This window comes from Salvelinus alpinus, chromosome 35 (genome assembly GCF_045679555.1).
Source record: "Salvelinus alpinus chromosome 35, SLU_Salpinus.1, whole genome shotgun sequence".
NCBI lineage: Eukaryota > Metazoa > Chordata > Actinopteri > Salmoniformes > Salmonidae > Salvelinus > Salvelinus alpinus.
Window position 1 is genome coordinate 8,138,672 of NC_092120.1, and position 26,116 is coordinate 8,164,787.

General features: G+C 44.9%; 1 protein-coding gene across 16 annotated transcripts in view; it reads right to left on the reverse strand.

Moving 5' to 3' along the window:
• The window catches only part of rims2a (regulating synaptic membrane exocytosis 2a), a 226,129-nt gene that overhangs the window by 156,484 nt on the left and 43,529 nt on the right, over nucleotides 1-26,116 (reverse strand). For 9 of the 16 annotated variants that reach the window (XM_071384233.1, XM_071384234.1, XM_071384238.1 and 6 more), the window contains exon 5: nucleotides 16,956-17,248. In XM_071384233.1, the coding sequence (XP_071240334.1) occupies nucleotides 16,956-17,248 (293 nt within the window). Of the gene's footprint in view, nucleotides 1-9,006; nucleotides 9,592-16,955; nucleotides 17,249-26,116 lie in introns of those variants that run through there. The other 7 variants (XM_071384248.1, XM_071384240.1, XM_071384250.1 and 4 more) reach the window with 1 other exon arrangement.

A 26,116-nucleotide genomic window follows, 5' to 3' on the forward strand; every position in this document is an offset into this window, starting at 1 on the left:
GCTAGGAGTTTTATTTTACCAGGGAAGATATATTCTGACCTAGGTCTCTTTTTCAATGTGCCCTGCACAATACAACATAACTATACACAAAATATACACTAAACACAGACATGGGAAGCATGTGTAAAACATCACAAATCACCCAGAAAAACAGTTACATTCCTCCACAAATAAGTCCCCATTCAGTTCTAACGTGCCCAAATGTCACCAGAACATTAAGGTGAAATGTATTTAGAATTTTGATCCAGAAATACGGTGCTTTAAAACTAGATGCAGATGTAGCTCACTGGATGGAAGCAGATGTAGCTCACTGGATGGAAGCAGATGTAGCTCACTGGATGGAAGCAGATGTAGCTCACTGGATGGAAGCAGATGTAGCTCACTGGATGGATGGAAGCAGATGTAGCTCACTGGATGGATGGAAGCAGATGTAGCTCACTGGATGGAAGCAGATGTAGCTCACTGGATGGAAAACAGATGTAGCTCACTGGATGGATGGAAGCAGATGTAGCTCACTGGATGGATGGAAGCAGATGTAGCTCACTGGATGGATGGAAGCAGATGTAGCTCACTGGATGGATGGAAGCAGATGTAGCTCACTGGATGGATGGAAGCAGATGTAGCTCACTGGATGGATGGAAGCAGATGTAGCTCACTGGATGGATGGAAGCAGATGTAGCTCACTGGATGGATGGAAGCAGATGTAGCTCACTGGATGGAAGCAGATGTAGCTCACTGGATGGATGGAAGCAGATGTAGCTCACTGGATGGATGGAAGCAGATGTAGCTCACTGGATGGATGGAAGCAGATGTAGCTCACTGGATGGATGGAAGCAGATGTAGCTCACTGGATGGATGGAAGCAGATGTAGCTCACTGGATGGATGGAAGCAGATGTAGCTCACTGGATGGATGGAAGCAGATGTAGCTCACTGGATGGATGGAAGCAGATGTAGCTCACTGGATGGATGGAAGCAGATGTAGCTCACTGGATGGAAGCAGATGTAGCTCACTGGATGGATGGAAGCAGATGTAGCTCACTGGATGGATGGAAGCAGATGTAGCTCACTGGATGGATGGAAGCAGATGTAGCTCACTGGATGGATGGAAGCAGATGTAGCTCACTGGATGGAGATGTTTAGATGAAGAGTTATTGATTGTTTCTTTATCACGTTGGTTCTCATGTATTTCTGGGTAATTGAATAAATCTGAGCATGAAATGGAAATTAAATTGGGTCAAAGCCAGAGAATTGTGGGTATTCAACAGCCAACAAAAAATATGATATTGCGCCATTAGGTCCATTGTGAATTTATTCAGTGATTTTAAAAAGGGAGCCGTGTTTAGTGTAACACACACACACACACATACAGCCACGCATACAGCCACATACACACACACATACAGCCACATATACAGCCACACACACACACACATACAGCCACGCATATAGCCACACATACAGTCACACATACAGCCACACACACACACACACACACACACAGACACACACAGACACACACAGACACACACACACACACACACACACACACACACACACACACACACACACACACACACACACACACACACACACACACACAGTAAGTGTTGATTCTATTTCATGTGAGCTAGCAAGGCTTGATGTGGTGATAACTTTCCACTTGGTAGGGGCTAATGTGTGTCAGATGTGTCATGAGTGTGTGTATGTGTGTGTTTGCAGGCGTGAGTGTGTGATAATTACGCGTGAAAAAATATGTAGTTAGAACAAAATAATAATTATAATTTGGTAGGTGCTTATATATTTTGTCCTGTTTCATTATTAAATTTTTTTTTGCATATCCTACTCCCCCTGAGACAAGGGGTTGAGTGCCTTGCTCAAGGGCACATCGGCAGATTTTTCACCTTGTCGGGATTCAAATTAGCGACCTCTTGGTTAATGGCCCAACATTCTAACTGATAGGCTACCAGCCACCCTAAATTAACTACATATATTATAAATGCCTTATGACATTGACAATCAACGTCACGTCAACACATGGTAGTACTGTAAGTACACCACATCCATACATGCAGTGTTTGCAATTTCTCTCTCTATTGAAGAAAAAGAACAGGATGAAATCAGACATCTGGTTCACAGCTGAAAGAGAAGCTTTTCAAAGAAGAAACGCCCCTTTGGGACAGGTTTCGAATTCATGAACACACACAACTTAGAGATGCCCCTCTCATACACACACACAAATGCACACACCACTTTGAATGCCACTCAGCCACCCTCTTTTCATGACAGTCCCATCAGCCGGAAGAGACAGAGTTTTGGACCTCAGGCAGTGGAGGAGATGGATGTACATACAGCACACATCCACTAAAGAAGGTCTGAAAAGCCCCCGTGCTGGGCTTTACTGAAACGTTACTATTCCTGGCCATAATAAAGCTGATGCACACACATACACACACACACACACACACACACACACACACACACACACGGTCCTTTTGAGAGAATCAGTGTCGCTGTGTGAGCATGAAAGAACCCAGATGTCCCTGTCACATTCGGAGACTGTCCTCTGTTGTCTATCTCTTGTTGTGCTCCCTGTTCGCGCCACGACGCCTCTGTGTGCTTCGCTTTCCTCCAGGAGAATGGCCGTTTCTAGGTGTAGCAGCACTATAGGTATTTTTGTTTGTGTGATGTGTGGTGTGCATTCCTGACATGATGACATCATATGTACCCTGTGACCAACTACAAATTACAATTTAACCACTTGTTGCTTTAAAACCCTTGTTGTTGTGCTTATGGGAGTCTCTCCACCTCTCTCTCTCCACCTCTCTCTCCATCTACAGTGCATTTGGAAACTATTCAGACCCCTTCCCTTTTTCCACATTTTGTTACGTGACAGCCTTATTCTAAAATTGATTAAATAAAAACATTTCCTCATCAATCTACACACAATACCCCATCATAACAAAGTGAAAACAGGTTTTTAGAAATGTTTGCTATTTCATTCAAAATAAAAAAACAGAAATAACTTATTTACATAAGTATTCAGACCATTTGCTATAAGACTCAAAATTGAGCTCAGGTGCATCCTGTTTCCATTGATCATCCTTGAGATGTTTCTACAACTTGAATGGAGTCCATCTGTGGTAAATTCAATTGACTGGACATGATTTGGAAAGGCACACACCTGTCTATATAAAGTCCCACAGTTGACAGTGCATGTCAGAGCAAAAACCAAGCCATGAGGTCGAAGGAATTGTCCGTAGATCTCAGAGACAGGCTTGTGTCGAGGCACAGATATGGGGAAGGGTACCAAAAAATGTCTGCAGCATTAAAGGTCCCCAAGAACACAGTGGCTTCCATCATTCTTAAATGGAAGAAGTTTGGAACCACCAAGACTCGTCCTAGAGCTGGCCGCCTGGCCAAACTGAGCAATAGGGGGAGAAGGGCCTTGGTCAGGGAGGTGACCAAGAACCTGATGGTCACTCTGACAGAGCTCCAGAGTTCCTCTGTGAAGATGGGAGAACCTTCCAGAAGGACAACCATCTCTGCAGCCCTCCACCAATCTGGCTTTTATAGTAGAGTGGCCAGACGGAAGTCACTCCTCAGTAAAAGGCACATGACAGCCCGCTTGGAGTTTGCCAAAAGGCACCTAAAGGACACTCAGAACATTAAAAACAAGATTCCCTTGTCTGATAAAACCAAGATTGAAGTCTTTGGCCTGAATGCCAAGCGTCACGTCTGTAGGAAACCTGGCACCATCCCTACGGTGAAGCATGGTGCTGGCAGCATCATGCTGTGGGGATGTTTTTCAGCGGCAGGGACTGGGAGACTAGTCAGGATAAAGGGAAAGATGAATGGAGCAAAGTACAGAGAGATCCTTGATGAAAACCTGCTGCAGAGCACTCAGGACCTCAAACTGGGGCGAAGGTTCACCTTCCAACAGGACAATGACCCTAAGCACACAGCCAAGACAACGCAGGATTGTCTTTTGGGACAAGTTTCTGAATTTCCTTGAGTGGCCCAGCCAGGGCCCGGGCTGGAACCCGATCGAACATCTCTGAAAATAGCTGTGCAGCGACAGTCCCCATCCAACCTTACAGAGCTTGAGAGGATCTTGCAGAGAAGAATGGGATAAACTCCCCAAATACAGGTGTGCCAAGCTTGTAGCATCATACCCAAGACTCGAGGGTGTAATCACTACCAAAGGTGCTTCAACAAAGTACTGAGTAAAAGGTCTGAATACTTATGTAAATGGGGGGGGGGTTGTTTTTTGCAAAAAAATCTAAAAACCTGCTTTTGCTTTGTCATTATGTTGTATTGTGTGAAGATTGATGAGGGGGAAAAACAATTTCATCAATTATAGAATACAGCTGTGACGTAACAAAATGTGGAAAAAGTCAAGGGGTCTGAATACTTTCCGAATGCACTGTACCTCTCTCTCTCTCTCTCTCTCTCAGCAGTAGCAGCCAGGAACAAGCCTTGAGCCTGGGACATTAACCTGATGCTAATCTAGCCACTGAGCCAACCACCACTCCAGCCATCTTCCTCCCTGAAGCCTCAGAACCCTGATGCTAGGATAGACCTATCTGTGAGAGCAGAGCAGAGCATTTGGATTCTCACTCTGGTCTCTAGTATGCTTACACCCTATTTCCTATACTGTATTAGTTCACTACGTTTGTATAGAGCCCTTATACGTAGTGCATTATGTATGGAATAGTGTACACATGGAACTTGCTGATCACAGAGTCCCACAAGCTGCAGCCTGTCTGTCTATCTCTTTTATATCTTTGTCACTATGATGACTGATGCCTGTGTATCTCAGCCTCCTCCTCCTCCGCTCCTCTCTTATCTTCTGGCTCCTCATCTACTCTTCTTATTTTATATTCTGCCTTTTCATCCTCCTCTTCTTGTCTTCCTCCTCCTCATCCTCATTATGTCAACCTCTCTAGACTCAACCCCAATCCCCTGATCCACACACTGTGTATTCCCCTCCATCCACCCACTCACCACTTCACTCCACTAACCTCCTGCTAGAAGAAGCAGAAGAAGAGAGAGAGACAGTGAGAGAGACAGAGAGAGAGAGACAGAGTGAGAGCGAGAGAGAGAGAGAGAGAGAGAGAAAGAGAGAGGGGAGGGCTTCCCTGGTTCCAGACCAGACCAAGCTAACACCAGGATTAACAATAGGGGACACCTCATCCTCTCTAATGATTAGTACTGAGCAATTGACCGACATTTCGGTTATTTTGGGGTTTTAAACAACTAATTGACCAACATTGGTTCAATTATTTGAATTCCATTTAATTAGTTTTTTCCATGCCCTCATTGCGCACATTACACAGTTTCTGAGATAAATCAGATCCACTCGAACTGTGTGATGTAGTAGGGAGTTGTAGTTTCCAACAGGCCAATACTCGTCATAGTTTAGTGCTGAAAACCTGGCAATTAACTACAATGACCATAATCGTACCTACGTGTCAAGTATGTTTATTTTACGCCTGCTACCTAAAAGAAAGAAGAATGGCGATCGAGAGGGATAGAGCAGTTGCTTCGTGAGGTATTTTTACCTGAAAATAGAAAATCTTAGTGATTGATAGTTGGTATTCAGCAGTCATAAAAGAATGCTTTATTTACTTTGAAGAACTACTAAAATAGTGATTTTGTCAGACAGCATAGGCAGCAGCTCTATAGAGATTAGATGATGACTTGGAATGAAATAATATAGTCATTGAATAAAACAAATGTAGCATTCAACCCTCATAATGCATATTGTATTTAATGTTTTTTAAATGATAGAAAACCGTGATATTAAAAAAAAAAATCTAACCGAAACCAACTGACCTCAAAAAGCACTAGGAACTACTAATGATCAAACATAATTACCATGGCACCCCCATAACTGGCGGAAAGGAGGGAGAAACTAATATGATGATTGAGGTCGATGACTAACTGAGTGACAGAGCACAGTGAAGAGCAGGCCATGCTGACTGGACTGTGTAGTTCTGACACGGTCCATGGCTTCATGTGACGAAACACATGATAATAAACTGATAATACTGGTACATGGTGAGGTTGCAAACATAGTAGTTGGGGGGGGGGGGGGGGGGGGGTGTATTGAATCAACTTATTATATTCCAATAATGCTGCACAACCTCTATTATGCAGTGGTCAGGCTTGACATCAGCTGCAAGTGTTGCTTTTGGTCAGAGGCAAGTGTTTCCTGGAACCTGTTAACCCAATGGGTTGATACAGCCCACAGCAGAGAGGAGGAGAGGAGCGACCCCACACCACGCCATGGCGCAGAGGCATTCATTCAGGACTTCTAAGAACAGATTGTGGACACCATTAGAACCTCTACTGACATACACAGAGAGAGAGAGAGACAGAGAGAGAGAGAGAGAGAGAGAGAGAGAGAGAGAGAGAGAGAGAGAGAGAGAGAGAGAGAGAGAGAGAGAGACAGAGAGAGAGAGATACAGAGAGAGAGAGAGAGAGAGAGAGAGAGAGAGAGAGAGAGAGAGAGAGAGAGAGAGAGAGAGAGAGAGAGAGAGAGAGAGAGAGAGAGAGAGAGAGAGAGAGAGAGACAGAGAGAGAGACAGAGACAGAGACAGAGAGAGAGAGACAGAGAGAGAGAGAGACAGAGACAGAGACACAGAGAGAGAGAGAGAGAGAGAGAGAGAGAGAGAGAGAGAGAGAGAGAGAGAGACACAGAGAGAGAGAGAGAGAGAGAGAGAGAGAGAGAGAGAGAGAGAGAGACCAAGAGAGAGAGAGACCAAGAGAGAGAGAGACCAAGAGAGAGAGAGAGAGAGAGACCAAGAGAGAGAGAGACCAAGAGAGAGAGAGACCAAGAGAGAGAGAGAGAGAGAAAGGGAGAGAGAGCGAGAGCAAGAGAGAGACAGAGAGAGAGACAGAGACAGAGCAAACAAACACCATTGTAAATACAACCCATATTTATGTTTATTTATTTTAACTTGTGTGCTTTAACCATTTGTACATTGTTACAACACTGTATATATATAATATGACATTTGTCATGTCTTTATTGTTTTGAAACTTCTGTATGTGTAATGTTTACTGTTAATTTTTATTGTTTATTTCACTTTTGTATATTATCTACCTCACTTGCTTTGGCAATGTTAACACATGTTTCCCATGCCAATAAAGCCCCTTGAATTGAATTGAATTGAAATTGACAGAGAAAGGGAGAGAGAGAGAGAGCAAGAGAGAGACAGAGAGAGGGAGAGAGAGACAGAGAGACAGAGAGAGAGAGGGTCTGCTGTGGTTGGTCAGTGGTTGTCATCAGTACCCTGCAGTCAGTCCCACTACAGTAGTCTCTCAAAATGCAATGTAATGACATTGAATCAACATTGAAAACTGTTTGGATTTGCCTAAATCCAATGACATGGTGAAATGTTTTGTTTATTTCCCTTTGAATTCAAGTTAGTTGACAACTCAACAAAATGTAAATCAAAACTTGACGTTGAATTGATGTCTGTGCCTAATGGGTTACTAGAAATCACTGGACACATTCTACACCGTGAATCATAAGGTTGACAATGGCCCTCGTTCAATCTCTGAGATCCTCTGGGTGCTGATCTAGAATGAGTTTTGCCTTTTAGATCATATGGAATGAGATTATATGGACAGGGGGGACCAGCACTCCTTCTCTGAGACTCTTTATGAATATGGGCCTTGAGGAACAGTGACAGTCTCTTGATCTTGTATCAAGTGGTCATGATTTAGTTGGTCCTTTAATATACAGTACAGTATACTGACAGGGCAATGTCTGTCCTCCAGTCTTTCCTGTCTCTCCACTGATGTGTCTGGATCGATATAGGTTAGTTAGGCTACTATCGTATCCTCATATCCTCCTTATAGGCTTAAAGGGATACTTTGGGATTTTGGCAATGAGGCCCCTTATCTTAATAGTATCCACGTGTTCAGCGGTCTCTGGGGAAGTAGATAAAGGGCCTCATTGCCAAAATCCTGAAGCATCCCTTTAAATAGTATCAAATGTAAATCGGTCAAATGTGATGATGACGATGACGATAATAGGCTACTGTAGGAACACATATAGGCGGCTGTCTGTGTAAACCACACCACCGTGGCTGAGTGAGTGCCCCGTGCTGTTGGGTATATGTAATGCGAGGGGGTAGAGAGCTAGCGAGGCCACGCTGTGAATTATTTCTGAGGGAGAGGTAAGAAAAAAAGAACATGAGGGAAAGACCCACAATCCCTAGAGACATGTGATGCATGTTGTATCTATAGGCTTGTTTCTGGGCTACAAAATGCCTGCTGCGTTTTCTCTTTCCCTGGACTACATCCCATTCTCTGCTGTACATCACACACACATTTGATTACATTTACAGTCATTCCTCCATACTGCATAAGTGTGTAGTGGTTGGGCAGTATTTGTGCTGAATTTCTAAGATTATTTAGCAAAAATAGTATGTATGATATGTAAATTACATTAATTATCTTCAGTGTTTAGCAAGAATCACAGTTACTGTAGGATAATACAAAACTGCTGACATGGCCATGGGGGGAAATCCAGTATTGGTGTGGGTTAGGAATGGAGGTAATTACCATAGCATAGCGTATGAAAAAGAGGGTCACAAATTACTCAAATGATTCGAGGCTGGAGCAATATTACGACATACCGTAATGTTATCCGCGCAAGCAGGCACAGCAGCCTATGACGACAGCACACACATGCGGCAGCAGCGGTACACCGAGACAGAAGCACACACACACACCTCAGCATTATCACATTTTAGCCGTATTGTTTCACGACCGTTCCATCCCTCCAACAACACCCCTCCCTCTCTCTCTCTCTCTCTCTCTCTCTGCGAGGAGGAATATCAACTGCAACTCCCCGGAAGGAAGGCGACGTCTTCGCATAGCCTGCTGCGGATGGATCAATAAGCGAAACCCCCTCTCTTCGAATGCTCCTTTGACATACCAACGGGGGAAGCCCATCATAAATCATACATTTTTACAAAGGAATCACTCACCCGATGTTGCTCAACGCCTGCTCGAATAGCTCCGTCTGCAGAATGTTCTGAGGCGGCGTAAAAGCCTCATTAAAATGGGATAGAACGGAGCTACAAAATTGACGCAATGTATCAAACTGCATTTTCCTCCCTTTTCCTTCGTGTCTTTTATCCTCAGTACGGCCCTTTTCCTCAAACACAATACATCCACCTGCGCTGCTTCGCTCTCCGTCCGGACCCGCGTCTGTCTATCTCCAGGGACGCATTAAACGCGAAGACGCCAATCAAAGTTCCATATTTCTCCTGATCTTGGTAGAAAGAATCCTTAAATGAAAAGCGGTCGAGGCTGGAATGTACAGTCATAATGCTCCGAACTTAACCCGACAAAATATAGCGGGCTGTAGCAGGATCTCTTTGCAGTGGAGGTGAGGGAAAAGCAGCAGCGAGGCATCTTCCAGCAAAGCAAGCTTCACTTACCGGTGCATCAGGGGCAGCCTCATACTCAACTCATATTTCTCTCTGTCTATTAGAGCACGCATACAAACACACACACAACACACAAGCATTCGTTCACGCACACGCTTGCTGTATCCTTCTCTTTCTCATACTCTGGACCGCGCACGCAGATACAATACATGGGCGCGCAGAGATGCTGTCGTCAGTGCTTTTGCCATATATGACTGCCAACCATCAGCTCTCATAAGTAATAAGGGAGGAGGACAAGGCATCTACTTGCTCTGGGAGAGAGGGAATGGGGGAGTGAGTCTGAGAAAGGGAAGAGAAAGAAAAGGTGGACGAAGGGAATCCAATCAAATGGGCCTGACAGAGTTTACTCACAAATCAGACTGGATGATCCTCAGTGGGAGGACAGGGGAGGTTGTCTACTAACTCCAGCACGCTCATATGGGAGTTACAGACATTAAGCAAAGGGCCACTTAAAACAGAAGACAAGTGGCTTGACAGAAATGGCAGGTGTGAGTGAAGGCCAGCATGGATGGATGGATGCACAGCGTCTGTATAAGAAAGTTATATTCAATTTTATAAACTGGGTGATTCGAGCCCTGAATTCTGATTGGCTGACAGCCGTAGTATATCAGACCATGTACCACGGGTATGACAAAACATTTATTTTTACTGCTCTAATTACATTGGTAACCAGTTTAAAATAGCAATAAGGCACCTCTGGGGTTTGTGATACATGGCCAATATACCACGGCTAAGGGCTGTGTCCAGGCACTCCGCATTGTGTTGTGCATATATATACCACACACCCTCTTGCCTTATTGCTTAAGAATTCTATTCTATCCTTAAGATGCCTAGATGTGATTTGCACTTCTCTCTGATCAATGGTTTATATAACGATCAGCATAAACACTAAGCATACAGTTATTCTGTCATTTACACAGAAGTTCATTTGATGAATAAGAGGTGGATTTAATATAATATTAGGTCACTTAATCCATAACCCCCAAAGCATCCAGATTTATTGGTGACTTGGTAAACAGGATTGAGGCACACCGTAACGCATCTCTGCAGGAGCCTCCACTAGCTTGGGTGGGAAACACCCATCTCACTTCATGACACCAATGTAACAAGTAACGGGCTGGATTTAAGCTCATGTTGGCTTGCTTTGTTTCTCTTGTCCTGCTAACTAATACAATACTAATGTGCTGAACTTGGTTGGGGCTGAGGCTGGGGTATAGGGTTGGGGTTGAGGAAGGGGCTCAGCTGGGGCGAGGGTTGAGACTGAGCCAGGGTTGGGGCTGGGTGGATAAACATGGAAAACCTTGAGAAACACAAGTAGGTAATTATATTCTAATCCCAGCCGAATTATTGTTGTTTCATCAGTGTCTCCACACCCTGACTACCTCGTCGTCCTGGATGTTGGGTATCTGTGTGTTCATTTCAATGACACCTCCGACACCAAGATAAATTAGACCCTTTCTCAAGTTATTTCACCTTATAAACAGGCTGTCATCTGGGGTTTTTCCCCTTTCTCTTTCAGTGGAAAAGATTTAGTTGATTTACACATTCTTTAGATTCATGAAAGTGGTTTTCGGTGATTATGCAGTGGGAGTTCTATTTTATACATCATCACCATTGTCCCCTGAGTTCTCAGACAGGCCGTTTCCGGTTTTGTGTCGCCGCTGAACTCAGTGCTGCCAAAGCCAGAATCGTTCACTGCTACCATTCCCCCTCTCAGCCATAAAGCCAATTAATATAGAGAGAGTCACCGAACAACACAGTGAGCTCTGAGCTCACATCCCACAGCCTGATCTAACTGCTAATCAAATACAACAACCTCAGAATCAACTAGATGTCTTTGTTGGCTGTGAGATGCTGTGTGTGTGTGTGTGTGTGTGTGTGTGTGTGTGTGTGTGTGTGTGTGTGTGTGTGTGTGTGTGTGTGTGTGTGTGTGTGTGTGTGTGTGTGTGTGTGTGTGTGTGTGTGTGTGTGTGTGTGTGTGTGTGTGTGTGCGTGCTGCTACTTAACACAACTTTATTTAGCTGAATTCTGTTAAATAGTGAGAATGCTCATTGTTAAAATGCAGATTGCTTCATAGCAGCTAGTTAGTTCCGACACATTGCTCCTTTAAAACCTTATAAGGTAAAACAGTTTCAATAAATGATACTCTGCTAGACAGGTCCCAGAGTCCTACTCCAATATCTGTTTGAATATGTCCTAAATGGCACCCTATTCCCGTTATACTGCACAATTTTTCACCAGAAGCAGAAAACCATCACATTTCTTCATGTTTGTGACCAACAGTCATTTGAAACTGCCAAGTGAGCAGAAAATTGTCAAAGTTGTCCTCTCTCTCCTACAGTAATCTTTCCCTTACTGTGTGTCTGGGAGTAAAAAGAGCCCACCACAATGTCGTAATGGAAGGGAGAGGACACAGGCTTAATGAGTTGTGTCTCTAACCCCAGAGTGGCTACAGTACGGTAAAGGCTTGTTTGTCCCAGTGCTAGACTAGGGGGGACCATCAGGTACACCTTTACAAGGTCGACAGAGGAACAGGCACGGAGGAGGAATGGGGTCGAGTGAAACACACCTCCTGTGTGTGTGTGTGTGTGTGTGTGTGTGTGTGTGTGTGTGTGTGTGTGTGTGTGTGTGTGCGCGTGTGTGTGTGTGTGTGTGTGAGTGGCTGCATGTACAGTATGTGGTGTGTGGAAAGCCTCTCTGTGGAGTGAATCACCCACAGTGCACCGGACGACACGACATACGGCCCACAATCCCTCTCTTCCCATCAGGAAGCCTGTTCCAGCGGGCAGAGAGGAACAGAGATAAGCAGAGAGGAACAGGGAGAGGGAGGAGCATAGAGGAAGAGGGAGGTGCAGAGAGGAAGAGGGAGAAGCAGAGAGGAGAAGAGAAGAGCATAGAGGTGCAGAGAGGAAGAGGGAGGTGCAGAGAGGAAGAGGGAGAAGCAGAGAGGAGAAGAGAGGAGCATAGAGGAAGAGGGAGAAGCAGAGAGGAGAAGAGAATAGCATAGAGGAAGAGGGATGTGCAGAGAGGAAGAGGGAGAAGCAGAGAGGAGAAGAGAGGAGCATAGAGGAAAAGGGATGTGCAGAGAGGAAGAGGGAGAAGCAGAGAGGAGAAGAGAGGAGCATAGAGGAAAAGGGATGTGCAGAGAGGAAGAGGGAGAAGCAGAGAGGAGAAGAGAAGAGAAGAGCATAGAGGTGCAGAGAGGAGGAGGGAGGAGCAGAGAGGAAGAGGGAGGAGCAGAGAGGAAGAGGGAGGAGCAGAGAGGAAGAGGGAGAAGCAGAGAGGAGAAGAGAGGAGCATAGAGGTGCAGAGAGGAAGAGGGAGAAGCAGAGAGGGGGAGAGCGGTGCAGAGAGGAGGAGGGAGAAGCAGAGAGGAGAAGAGAGGAGCATAGAGGAAAAGGGATGTGCAGAGAGGAAGAGGGAGAAGCAGAGAGGAGAAGAGAGGAGCATAGAGGTGCAGAGAGGAGGAGGGAGGTGCAGAGAGGAGAAGAGAAGAGCATAGAGGTGCAGAGAGGAAGAGGGAGGAGCAGAGAGGGGGAGAGCGATGCAGAGAGGAGGAGCGAGGAAAAGAGAGGAGCAGAGACATGCAGAGAGGAGTAGGGAGGAGCAGAGAAGAACAGAGAGGAGCAGGGAGAAGCAGGTAGGAGCAGAGAGGAAGAATTGCAGGATAGCAGAGAGAGTAGGAAGAGGACATCTGTTCCTCACAGAGCAGCTCACCATGACTGACCCCTGGGTTATGGAACGGTTGGAAATACCGTCCAGACCTGCCTGGGTTCAAACAGCATTCGTTTTCCTTCAAATACACTGAGCATTTGATTGAACCTGTCTAGAGTTCCAGATGGGCAGGGTTTTGCATGTTTGGGACTATTTTGTTGGTTCCTTTTGCACCAGTCAAGCTCAATCGAGCGCAAGTAAAGTATTTGATAGAAAACAAGTACTATTTGAACTCAGGTCTGGACTACAGAGTTGACTGGTGTATTCTCTACAGAGAATGACACAATGAGGGGACTAGAGGAACATATTTCTGCTGTATGAGATGCACTAGAAAAATGTGTGCAGGGTGTCTCTCTCCCTCTCTCTGTGTCAGTGGACTATGGAGAGAGGAAGGAGACACCGTGTGGTGATAAATGGAATTACAATAAATCAGCTGTGATGACGCAAGCAAGCCAAGGCACAGAGAAAAAGGATTCACAAGCACAGCATAGAAGTGTAATCAAACAGTCTGTCTATTTTCTTATTCTTTATTTAAACAGGTAGATCCCAATTGAGATCATAGATCTATTTTGCGCGAGAGAGATCTCTTGTGCAGACATTTTTGGAAGAAACACAGTACAGTCTCCCAACTTTCCAATGTGACAACAGTGACATAATACAGCCCGGCAGACCACCTATAGCTCTGCATTGACTGTGCATCTTTCCCAACATCTTCCTGTACTATCTGAACCTGGCTAAAACATACCTAGAGAACAGTAGGACAAAAGGTGTATCTAGTTATTGTGATGAGTTGCAGCCAAGAGCTTCTTCAGCATGTCTGGTTTCTGCTGCTTTAAAGGAAGACAGTGAATGCAGTATTATAGTCACCATCAGTCAGTTCACCAGCTAGGGAATCCCTCTAGCTGAGTTTGACTTAAGGGGAAAGATGAAAGACACTAGTCATTCAGTCTGGGAGTCAGTGTGTGGGTGTGTGCTTGTCTGTGTGTGTGTGTTTGTCAATCCTGAACTTATTTTAGGTAGCGGTGTCCATGTGTCTTTCCTGCATCATGGGCCTCATGCGTACACATCTGTATGATCAAACTGTCTACCGTTCTCAAAAAATAAGTCATTTGCCAGGAGCCATAGCTTTTCTGATTTTTATTTTACCCTCCACTTTTCCCAGTCCCCGACCCTCACTCCCTCCATAACAGCTCCAGAGTCATTTCAACCTAACCAACCACATGACACAGCTTGCTATAGGCAAGAGTGGGGTAAGTTGAGCCATTTTTATTTATTTAGCACCACTATGTCAAGGGAAATATAGTACTCTTTCTAACAAAGATATCGCCATATATTTCAGGATGTTGTGTATCCCTGGAAATAATTAGAACTCATGTAAACGTAACAGTTTTGAAAACACAGCTTGTCCAAAAAAGTGGTCTCTTGGCACAACTTACCCTGGGTAGGGGGTCAATTGAGCATAGCGACAGGGTAAATGGAGCCACCTTGGGGTAAGTGGGTGATAGTGTTCTGTGACAGTAGGTGATGGTGCTGGTAGGACAAAGTTGAATTCATGGAATGGGGGTATGGTATATTGTACAGTGCATTCGAAAAGTATTCAGACCCCTTGACTTTTTCCACATTTTGATACGTTACAACCTTATTCTAAAATTGATTAAATTGTTTGATTGTTTCATCAATCTACACACAATACCCCATAATGACAAAGCAAAAACATGTTTTTAGAAATGTTGTCAAATACATCCAAAATATAAAAACGGAAATATACCATTTACATAAGTATTCAGACCATTTACTCAGTACTTTGTTGAAGCATCTTTGGCAGCGATTACAGCCTCGAGTCTTCTTGGGTGTGACGCTAAAAACTTGGCACACCTGTATTTGGGGCGTTCCTGTATTTGGGGCGTTCTGCAGATCCTCTCAAGCTCTGTCAGGTTGGGGAGCATCACTGCACATCTATTTTCAGGTCTCTACAGAGATGTTCAGTCGGATTCAAGTCTGGGCTCTGGCTGGGCCACTCAAGGACATTCAGAGACTTGTCCCAAAGCCACTCCTGCGTTGTCTTGGCTGTGTGTTTAGGGTCGTTGTCTTGTTGGAAGGTGAACCTTCAACCCAGTTTGAGGTCCTGAGCGCTCTGGAGCAGGTTTTTATCAAGGATCTCTCTGTACTTTGCTCCATTCATCTTTCCCTTTATCCTGACTAGTCTCCCAGTCCCTGCCGCTAAAAAACATCCCCACACCATGATGCTGCCACCACCATGCTTCACCGTAGGGATGGTGCCAGCTTTCCTCCAGACGTGACACTTGGCATTCAGGCCAGAGAATCTTGTTTCTCATTGTCTGAGAGTCCTTTAGGTGCCTTTTGGCAAACTCCAAGCGGGGTGTCATGTGCCTTTTACTGAGCAGTGGCTTTCGTCTGGCCACTCTACCATAAAGGCTTGATTGGTGGAGTGCTGCAGAGATGGTTGTCCTTCTGGAAGGTTCTCCAATCTCCACAGAGGAACTCTAGAGTTCTATCAGAGTGACCATTGGGTTGTTGGTCACCTCCCTGACCAAGGCCCTTCTCCCCCGATTGGTCAGTTTGAGTGTAGGTTGATGATGATTTTCTTTTATGTAATCCATTTTAGAATAAGGCTGTAAAGGAACAACATCTGAAAGAAGTCAAGGGGTCTGAATACTTTTCCGAATATACTTTATATCTTAAATAGATGCCTACATTCAGATATAGATGCCTCTGTTCAATATCACTTACCCTTCCATTTCTTGACCAGTTGGTCTAGGACAGGGATGTTGTTTTGATGTGCCAATTCATAAACAAGTTCTATGTATTCAAGGATACTAAGCCCATGAAACTGTTCCTCAAGATGTTTAATATATTTAGCAAGCTCAGACTCCATGTCATCAAATAAGACCTTGTGTGCCTCTGCTACTCTATCATTGCCTCTGTTAAACACAGGTACATTTTCATGTTTTTTTTGTCCATGTGTCATTCAGTCTATTTGTTCATCCCTTGCTGCTGCTCAAATGGACTTCTTCATTTCTCTCACTTCCTTGGCTGCTCTCTCAGGAACCTCTAGGGGGGCTAGACCCCTGCTTGTTTTACATTTGTGTACACAGGACATGATGATGTCTGCTCTGTAACAATACAAATGCACTCCTGAGATCATACTGTAGGCATGACACATTGCAGAAATACTATGTATATTATGCATTAAACTGACTAAATGTAATCATCATTTGTATGGTGTATGGTGGCCATTGGTTTAACTTACCCCAAAAAGGTAAACATTTTGACAATATTAGCCCGCACAGTTAGAAGGCTGCACTTTCATGCTAGGTTAAGGAGCGGATTTGGAAGCTTATAGAGACCTTAACTGATGTATAAAACTATCTTCTTTGGTTTAGATACAAGCATCATGATACCTATAACACAATAATTGAATTAGATTAATAAATTAATTCATTTTTTACCTAACTTCCTTATCAATTTTCCATGTGGTTTCTTCCTTCACAGACTCCATGAAATGATGACCTCATACTAAATATTTGGTCACATTATTCATTTTGTGTATGGTTTCCTAGAAACAAGGGGTGGCTCAACTAACCCTTTGGCTCAACTTACCCCACTTTCCCCTAACAGGTTTCACTTTTAACAGACAGTTTTCCTCCACAATAACGATCAAAATGTTAAATCCAACTCAAATCCCAGAGGGAATTGTTCAAATGTGTTTAACACACACACACAACCTTACACACACACACTGGACTCACCTGTCTATGTCCTGTCCTGGACCTGAGAGCCTCAGCCCTGAGCCGTTGTTGAGGGAGCCTTGTCTGGGGAGTCCGGGAGGTCTGCTTCTGTCTGCTGATACGTCCCCTGCGGGCCCCTGGTAGAGGAGATCCTGCTGCAGTTTGGCCTTCTTCTCCTGGGGGGCCTCCTCGTGACGTCGACCCCTGGAGCCCTCAGACACGCCCCGTGGCCCTGCGGCGCCGCTGTAGAACCACGCCCCCGACTTGGTTAGGATTTCTTGTTGTTTTCGGCACAAGTTGCATACCCACATAACCTGTACACAGAGGAGAGAGGGGGTTAGATATCTGCAGTGGTGGGGATGGTGATGGTGGTGGTGGACTTACAGCAATGAACTACAATGAAAGGAGTCATGGAATGGATCAACCCCTAGAGGAGTTGTGCCAAGTATCATTAAAAAAGGATACTTGGACCTGCTAGATGTTGTAGGAAAGACTGTAAATATACAGATGAGGATATGAATGATTTGATAATATTGCATACACATACAGTAGCCTTAGGGCAAGTGTTTAGGAGGGAGCGAATATTAGGATTGTATGTAGGACCGTATCTAATTGAGGACATAATGTTGAGTTCACTAGACAGTCTGTGAGTATGATGAGGAATCTGAAGTTCATATGATCTACAAAGTGTTCTTTGGCCGTCCCCATAGGAGAACCCTTTTTGCTTCCAGGTCAAACCATTTTTGGTTTCTGGTTGGACCCTCTGTGGAAAACGGTTCTCAAACGGTTCTATGGGGACAGCCAAATAACCCTGTAAGGCTCTAGATAGCACTTTTTTTCTAAGAGTGTACATACTTATACCACTTGCTTATATGGGGTACCAGCCAAAGAAATAAAATCACTAGAATAGGTATCCCCATTCAAGTCAATGGGTTGGTAGTGGGTGGTTACAGAGTCATCAATGAGTTTGCACCACTTTGTGGTCCACAATACTGTAAGTAACTGAATCTAAATAGGAAGCTAGCTGCAGCCCTACTGTTTAATACAGCTGTGTGTGTGTATAGCAGAGGGATGGAGAGAGACTGTGTTCAGCAGCTCTACAGAGGAAGTAGCACTAACTGTGGTCTGCAGCCCCCTCCCTCCACATTAGCCTCATAAATCCAGGAGCCGACAAAAGCTCTGATCACTCCACCTCAGACGCAGCACAGCCGCCCTCAAAGCCCTGGGCTGCTTCACAAATAGCACCATATTCCCTACATAGTGCACTATGGGCCCTGATCAAAAAGTAGTGCACTATATTTAGCATAGGGTGCCATTTGGGATGCAGCCTGATCACTCCGCCTCAGACGCAGCTCATCCACCCTCACTCTGCCCTAACAACCGCCCTCCCTAGTCTGGAGGAGGAGCGATGCCTAGTGGAAAGGAAGAAATGGGCAGCCACCTGAGCTCTCTCTCTCTCTCTCTCTCTCTCTCTCTCTCTCTCTCTCTCTCTCTCTCTCTCTCTCTCTCTCTCTCTCTCTCTCTCTCTCTCTCTCTCTCTCTCTCTCTCTCTCTCTCTCTCTCTCTCTCTCTCTCTCTCTCTCTCTCTCTCTCTCTCTCTCTCTCTCTCTCTCTCTCTCTCTCTCTCTCTCTCTCTCTCTCTCTCTCTCTCAGGGAGCATGGTGCAGGGCATCAAGGTTCATGAGGAACTCAGCCCGTAGGCTGATGGCCAGTGACTGACAGACTGACTGACAGCAGTGACGTACAGTAGACAGGCAGGCAGCTGCACTCGACCCAGCAGCAGTGTCCTCCAGCCGCTAGTTATAGCCTGACTCTGGCCTTGGTCCTGTAGTCAGAGCATTGAGCTGACTCAGTACTGGAGTGCATTACTGTGATTACTATTGGCTGGGCTGGGCTTACACAGCACACTACACAACCCTCCACTGACTTAGTGGCTGGCTGGGTAACTGGCTGGCTAACTGGCTGGCTAACTGGCTGGCTAACTGGCTAGGGGTCATATTCGGAAGGCCATGGCATGACCAATGAGAGGTTGTCTCCTTATCATCCCAGACAATCAGATGTCTGAACCACCGGGGCGGGGGCTACACTCTACTTCCATACTTCTCAAGCACGCGCACACACAAACACAACCTCCATACAAGTCACAAGCATGCGCACGCGCACACACACACGCACCCGCTACCTCCACACCAGGTCCCACTTCCTGTTCATTACTCCAATCTCCCTCTGTGCATAACATAGCCCAGTTCTTTCCCAGATAGAGAGAGCCTTGTACATCAGCCAGCATGGCACGACGTGACCTACTTATTTACTGCTCACAAGAGTCAGTTCTCCAATCTGCCAATAATAATGAACCACATTCTGAGCTTCAGACTGGACATGCAGTGGGCTCTTCTATCTCATCAGCACATACCTAATAGTACATCAGTATTCCAAAACAGACCAGGAAGACATACACACACAGGCCAAATGAATACTGAGCAGGGCATGCTAAGCCTAGCTCCGCCTCACACAGCGTTCCTATACAGGACTATATGGTGTAGCATCTGGTCTGCACCCAAACATAACCTGGATGACTAATGCACTAAAAGGTGAACATGGTGAAAAATATAAGCAGTGGTTGATCACAGTAGAGATTATTTAAGGTCAAAGCCATACTCCTTAGTCACATAGAAGTGGTGTCAGCACACACACACTCACACAGCATGTGCGCTCTAACAGTCCGTCCAGTGATGCAGCAGAGAGCGTGAGTTTGGCCGACTCTGACAGACTACTGTTAGCATCTGTAATAGTCCCTAAACCAAACACACACACACACACACACATACAAATACACACATGCACACACACACACACACAGGTCAAGCAGCTGTGCTGATTGCCAGAGGTGTGTTCACTGCAGCCAGACTGCAGTCCCTCCTCCCTCCTTCCCCACCGCTTAACTCTTCACGGCTGAGTGCAGTCAGGGCGACGGGTGTGGGGGAGGAAGGGGAGAGGAAGGGACAGCCCCCCCCCAGGCTGGGCCATTTCTCCCTGTGTTTGCACATTTCATAGTCATTGAACCTGCACCCAAATATAGAAGATTAAAAAACCTAGTGCTCCAAACCTAGCGGAGGAATAGAAATGGCATATGTAGCCCACTAAATGTCCCAGCAAACAAGGGATGTCCTGAGGACATTCGGCGATGTTCCCATTAGGTCCCTTAAGGGTTTTGGCGCGAAGTTATCCCACTGACGTTCTGAGAACGTTCTAAGAACATTGCATGATAGTCCCAAGGGAATGTTCTCTGAGGGACCGATGTCTAGTTCCCTGTACATTCCCAGGACATCACTGATGACCATTTCAGGACCTTTTTAGGATGTTCTCAGGACTTTCATTTGACTAGTCCTTAGGATGTTGCGTGATGGTCCCTAGGGAATGTTCTCTGGGGGACTTTTTATAGTTCAAATTTTTACGACATTCTTGGGACATTGTGTCATGGTCCCCTGAATGTCCCCTGAATGTTCTTGGGACGTTGTGTCATGGTCCTCTGGAGGTTTTGTCTAGTTCGCGGTTTGTCCAGGGAACGTCCCCAAGGACGTTTTTAGAACGTTCTTTAGATGTTGTGTCATGGTCCCCTGAAGGTTTTGTCTAGTTCCCAGTTTGTCCCAGGGAAGTAATGATATGGTATGGGGTTTTAAGGTAAGTGGTACGCTGTTCAGCTAAAATAGTGTAAAAATCTTTAATCAGGGTGCAACCTAGTCAGTTGCACAACTGCATTCCTTCCACCAAAATGTGTCTTCCGCATTTAACCCAACCCCTCTGAAACAGGGGGTGCAGGGGGCTGCCTTAATTGACGTCTGGGGAGCAGTTGTGCTCTTCAGTTGTGCTCTGCAGTTGTGCTCTTCAGTTGTGCTCTTCAGTTGTGCTCTTCAGTTGTGCTCTGCAGTTGTGCTCTTCAGTTGTGCTCTTCAGTTGTGCTCTTCAGTTGTGCTCTTCAGTTGTGCTCTGCAGTTGTGCTCTGCAGTTGTGCTCTGCAGTTGTGCTCAAGAGGAGAACTGCTGAGTTTTCCATCTTACCAGTTTGGCGATTCAAATCAGCAACTGATCCAACACTCTTAACAACCTGCTGCCCCTATCAATGGCATCCTGCTGCCCCTATCAATGACATCCTGCTGCCCCTATCAATGACATCCTGCTGCCCCTATCAATGACATCCTGCTGCCCCTATCAATGACATCCTGCTGCCCCTATCAATGGCATCCTGCTGCCCCTATCAATTACATCCTGCTGCCCCTATCAATGGCATCCTGCTGCCCCTATCAATGGCATCCTGCTGCCCCTATCAATTACATCCTGCTGCCCCTATCAATTACATCCTGCTGCCCCTATCAATGGCATCCTGCTGCCCCTATCAATGGCATCCTGCTGCCCCTATCAATGGCATCCTGCTGCCCCTATCAATGGCATCCTGCTGCCCCTATCAATGGCATCCTGCTGCCCCTATCAATGGCATCCTGCTGCCCCTATCAATTACATCCTGCTGCCCCTATCAATTACATCCTGCTGCCCCTATCAATTACATCCTGCTGCCCCTATCAATTACATCCTGCTGCCCCTATCAATTACATCCTGCTGCCCCTATCAATGACATCCTGCTGCCCCTATCAATTACATCCTGCTGCCCCTATCAATGGCATCCTGCTGCCCCTATCAATTACATCCTGCTGCCCCTATCAATGGCATCCTGCTGCCCCTATCAATGACATCCTGCTGCCCCTATCAATGACAACATGATTCCATTTGACATGATCACTTAGTACGGACTTTTCAATATGACCCCACCTGGGATGTGAACTCACAACCCCTGGATTTGAAGTCCCCTACACATTCATTACTTATAATACATCTCTGCACTTAGTAAAATAGTGCCATCTGCACTGTTATTTTAGTTATCAGTTCATCCTACTATTCTCTCATTGATTTAACTAACTTATTTCAGGATTTTGAGTTTGGGTATTCTGTATAGTTGTCTAATGTTGGTGAGGCATATTGCTCTGTTTTAATGTTACTCCTGAATCACTATGATCAATTTAATAGTTCTTCTTGTTTGCAGGGTGTGCTGGAGTATAGGTACTGTAGACTACTGATGTATTACGATGGGTACCATCAAGCTGTTTAGAATGACATGTCATTTGTTGTCTAATGTTTTTTCATTTAAACTCAAGGTGGGTTCATACATCCTTATCACCTTTCTCATTTGCATTTGGTCCCATGCAAAGATATTATACTCCATATTTTATTCCATCTATTTACTCCATCTAATCCATCTGGACTTGAATAAATAACTTCTATCTAAAATGAGCAGGCCTAGCGTTCAGACAACCTCGTGTGTTGCAAATCTCTACAGCAAAACACTGCTATAGCCTATTACAAGGGTGGTGCTGTGGTGGTGCTTTCGATGACCAATCTAGTGTATGTTCATCACTTTCTAAAAGACGATTTACAGCATTGACTGAAACTCCTTTAAGATGGAGAGCAGCCTTCAGCTATCCCAGTTTGTGCTGAGCTGTGTTGAGCTGTCAGGCCCGTTGCGCTACACTACATCAAAGTCAAATGAACAGGGAGGGAGGAGACGATCACCTCTTTCTGATACATATGTTCCAGTAGCCAACACTCAGTCAATGAGCTCTCTCCTGTGGCCAAGAAGCAGGACTACACTACAACAGCATCATACCAAAACAGTTGAGTGGAGCATGATATTATCAAACTTCAAAGCTATAGGACAATGAAAATACCACGGTGACCATTTTTTACTTTTAAGAGAATTGCAACCATTGTTGCATTACTTGAGTCCAAATAGTCACTGTTCTTTTCGAAGACAAAAACACATAGTTGGTTTCATATCTTTCAGACTAAATGCATTCCCAACCATCAGATGTTACTGTATCTTGTTCATAGCATTCAGAGAACAAGAATATCACATACTATAAAGAGATGTGCGTCATGGTCAAATATTAATGTGATGGTGAATAGACTGTCATAGGTATCATATTGCCTGTTTCCCTCCCAGTCTCACCTGGCCTGAACTTAACTGAGCTCATTAAAAACTCATTGTTTAAGGGAACATGTCTGGGAACATCTTGGCTTTGAAACTGACTGTTTCTGAAACATACAGAACCTATTCAATCATTCCGCACTCCTTTTTCCCCAAGCAACACACGTTTTTATGTGTTATTAAAACATGTGTGATATAAAATATATAACCTACCCAGGATTAAATATACCACATTCTTCTAAATCTGTGTGTGTAAAGATCTCAAAAAGACAGAGGGAAACATGTATTAAAGTATATTTCATGAAACGGTGTAGCCTAAATAGATATGAAAGAAGAACCGACTCTCACATGTTCAAACACTGCCTGGCACGTGGTGCATCACATTTTAATGAGGTTCTAAATTTAGTGTGTCGGGCGCGCGGCAATAATAATAGACTTGATGCATAAATGTATGCCCGTTATTTTACCAAAGTTCAGAAAGACGTGAGAGAGAAAGATGAGAGCGGCTTGAGAAATGGAGAGACTGGATTCACACAGAGAGATGGCAGATGTCTTTCACAGACCCCCCTAAGCCCTGTGACATTATTTACAAAGCCAAAGTCTATTTTTGGTCTTACTTGAGCATTTGGCATGCAAAGTCGGCTTATCAAAGAGCTGTTCACCGTTTCACATACATTTTAGAAATTACCATATATATTCAGAATTTCAGAGAACATGATGTAATGAGAACTTTTACCGAAAATGACACTACATAGCCTAAAAAATCCATATAAACGTATTCAGACTACCTGTCCTCACCTAGGCTATAACAAGGTGTTTATAACATGTAGGCATTCATAATAGCCTATAACTCATTCAGCATTGGTCATATGATCATCTACATTAAAATACTCTGACTGCTTATGCAAACAGTGCACAACAGTCTATAGCCTACATGTGCATTGTACATGCAGTATCCAAACGGCTGATTGTGAGCCCATCTTATTGAATGACTTCCAAGCCAAGACAATCAATTTTACATTTAGCTTACCCATGGTAACGACGGGAAGAACCGTGTCCGTGCAGAAAAACAGCGTATGTAATCCTAATTTGGTGGAAATGTTACGGGGCAGCGTGCAGTAAAATCAGGAAGAACCGAGGAAACAAGACAGGCGCCGACCTTCAACACCGTTCAGCACCGCGGACAGTACCTAGTCGGACAACAGGCAGGCAGCTAGCTCTGCTCAATGTAGCCCCGTGAAGGTTACGCGATGCTAATAATGTATGTGATTTGTCCAGGCTGCAAATAATACCACCCAGTCTTATGTTCCAACCATAATTATTTCTAAACAGATTATTTACAGAAAATAACAAAATACATGTCTGCCACGATGTCAAATAGAAAACGCTACACTCCCTTCATAAATGCAGTAAACGATTCTAAATTTGAAACGCGGCACACAAAAAATAAGCATACAAAAGCAGCTTCATGGGAGGAAAGATGTGCAAGAGTGAGCAAGAAAACGTGCAATCATGTTTTTACCGCCGCTGTATTAGGCCTACTAGTTAAGTCTTCATTACTAATAGATGCGGGTGTGAGTCTCCCGCTACCGAGGCTTATTGAGCTCATTATAAATGTAGCGCGTCCCTCCGTGGTGCTGGGCGGCCCAACTGTGCTCAAAGAATCCAATGTGTGCCGTTACACGCCCGTGACGCTCAGGGACTCACCAAGCTATTTCTGATGCGCCACAACAACGTGTTCTTCTAAATTCACGGGAATATTAGGCTATTTTTACTTTGATGAGGCCTGAAAGATCCAATAAGTGTGAGTTCTGTTCGTTTGCAGCAGCGTGAATGAGAGCTGAGACCCAAGAGCACCACAGCACATGTGATGTCCTCAAAAGCCTTTAATCAGAATGACTTGGTCTCAGGAGACTGTTGATTCCTGAGGCACTTTTGAGCAACACCAGAGGAATTGAAACGGTGAACAGTCCTCCTATAAGGACTGAGGAGGATTCTGGGGGTTCAAAAAATGTACATAGTGCACAGTATGTCTTTCAAAGTCTCCATCTAGATCTCCAAAATCATTCCTGGTATAAGATGTGTCTACTGTGTAGCAGCTGAGCCTAGACTAGACTGACCTGTGGTTACACATAAAGGCCCTCAGTACTGTCCTATCAGACTAGATGTCATTCACCTCTTTACTGTAGGCTAATATCAAGCAAAGATATATAACAAAAGATCATATTTTATTGTCATAACCATGTGTCTGATAGGCTATACTAGACTAAATCAGAAAATAAATCATCCCGGGGCTCAGTCTATTGTAGCTCAAATCCATCTCAAACCTTCACTCCTGCTTCTTCTCCTGCCTCTCTGTGAAACTCTCAGCAGCAAGTCTGTCCTATCGTATTCCAGTGTCCAACAGCTCTGTTAGAGGCCCCAGACACTGAGGCGTGTAAATATTGATGCCGTTTCACAGAACAAGAGATCTCTCGTCACTGCTGACACTGGTTGTGGGAAGGAAAGAGAATACTGATGGAAAAAGGACAGATTTCACCACCACCACAAGCACCTCTTTGACTGACACACAAGCTTTCAGACGTGACAAGCTACTGTAGGTGGTTGGGCTGACCAAAAGATCCCCAACTGGGCTATATAGTCTTAGTTAATGAACTTGCAATAACATAACATCTATTCTTATTATGAGACTCTGAAAAGTGTTGTGTGTGTGTCTGTGTGCACGCAGTGTGTGTGTGTAAACATGAAAGGGCTTTATTGTGTCCAACATGTGTAGGGCTCTGGTCAAAAGTAGTTCACTATATAGGGAATAGGGTGCCATTTGAGACATCCTTTAGGTCCATGGGCCCTGCCCTCAGAGGCCCAGCAGTCGGGCCCCCAGTGACATCCCCCTCCTTGGGTTGAAAAACTATCTGGTCACCCAGCCCTGTCTGGGAACCAAACCCCTGGATCAGCTGGCCCTGAGGGCTCCGTGAGGGCTTGGAGCCCTGCAACCAGATACAGGGGAGGCAGTGTCTGTGTAAACTGTGTCGCTCTGGCTGAGACAGCAGCACATCTACTGAACGTATGTACACCTCCACCTCCACCCCCACCATCCATCCATTTATATCTATCTCCACCTCCACCCCCACCATCCATCCATTTAT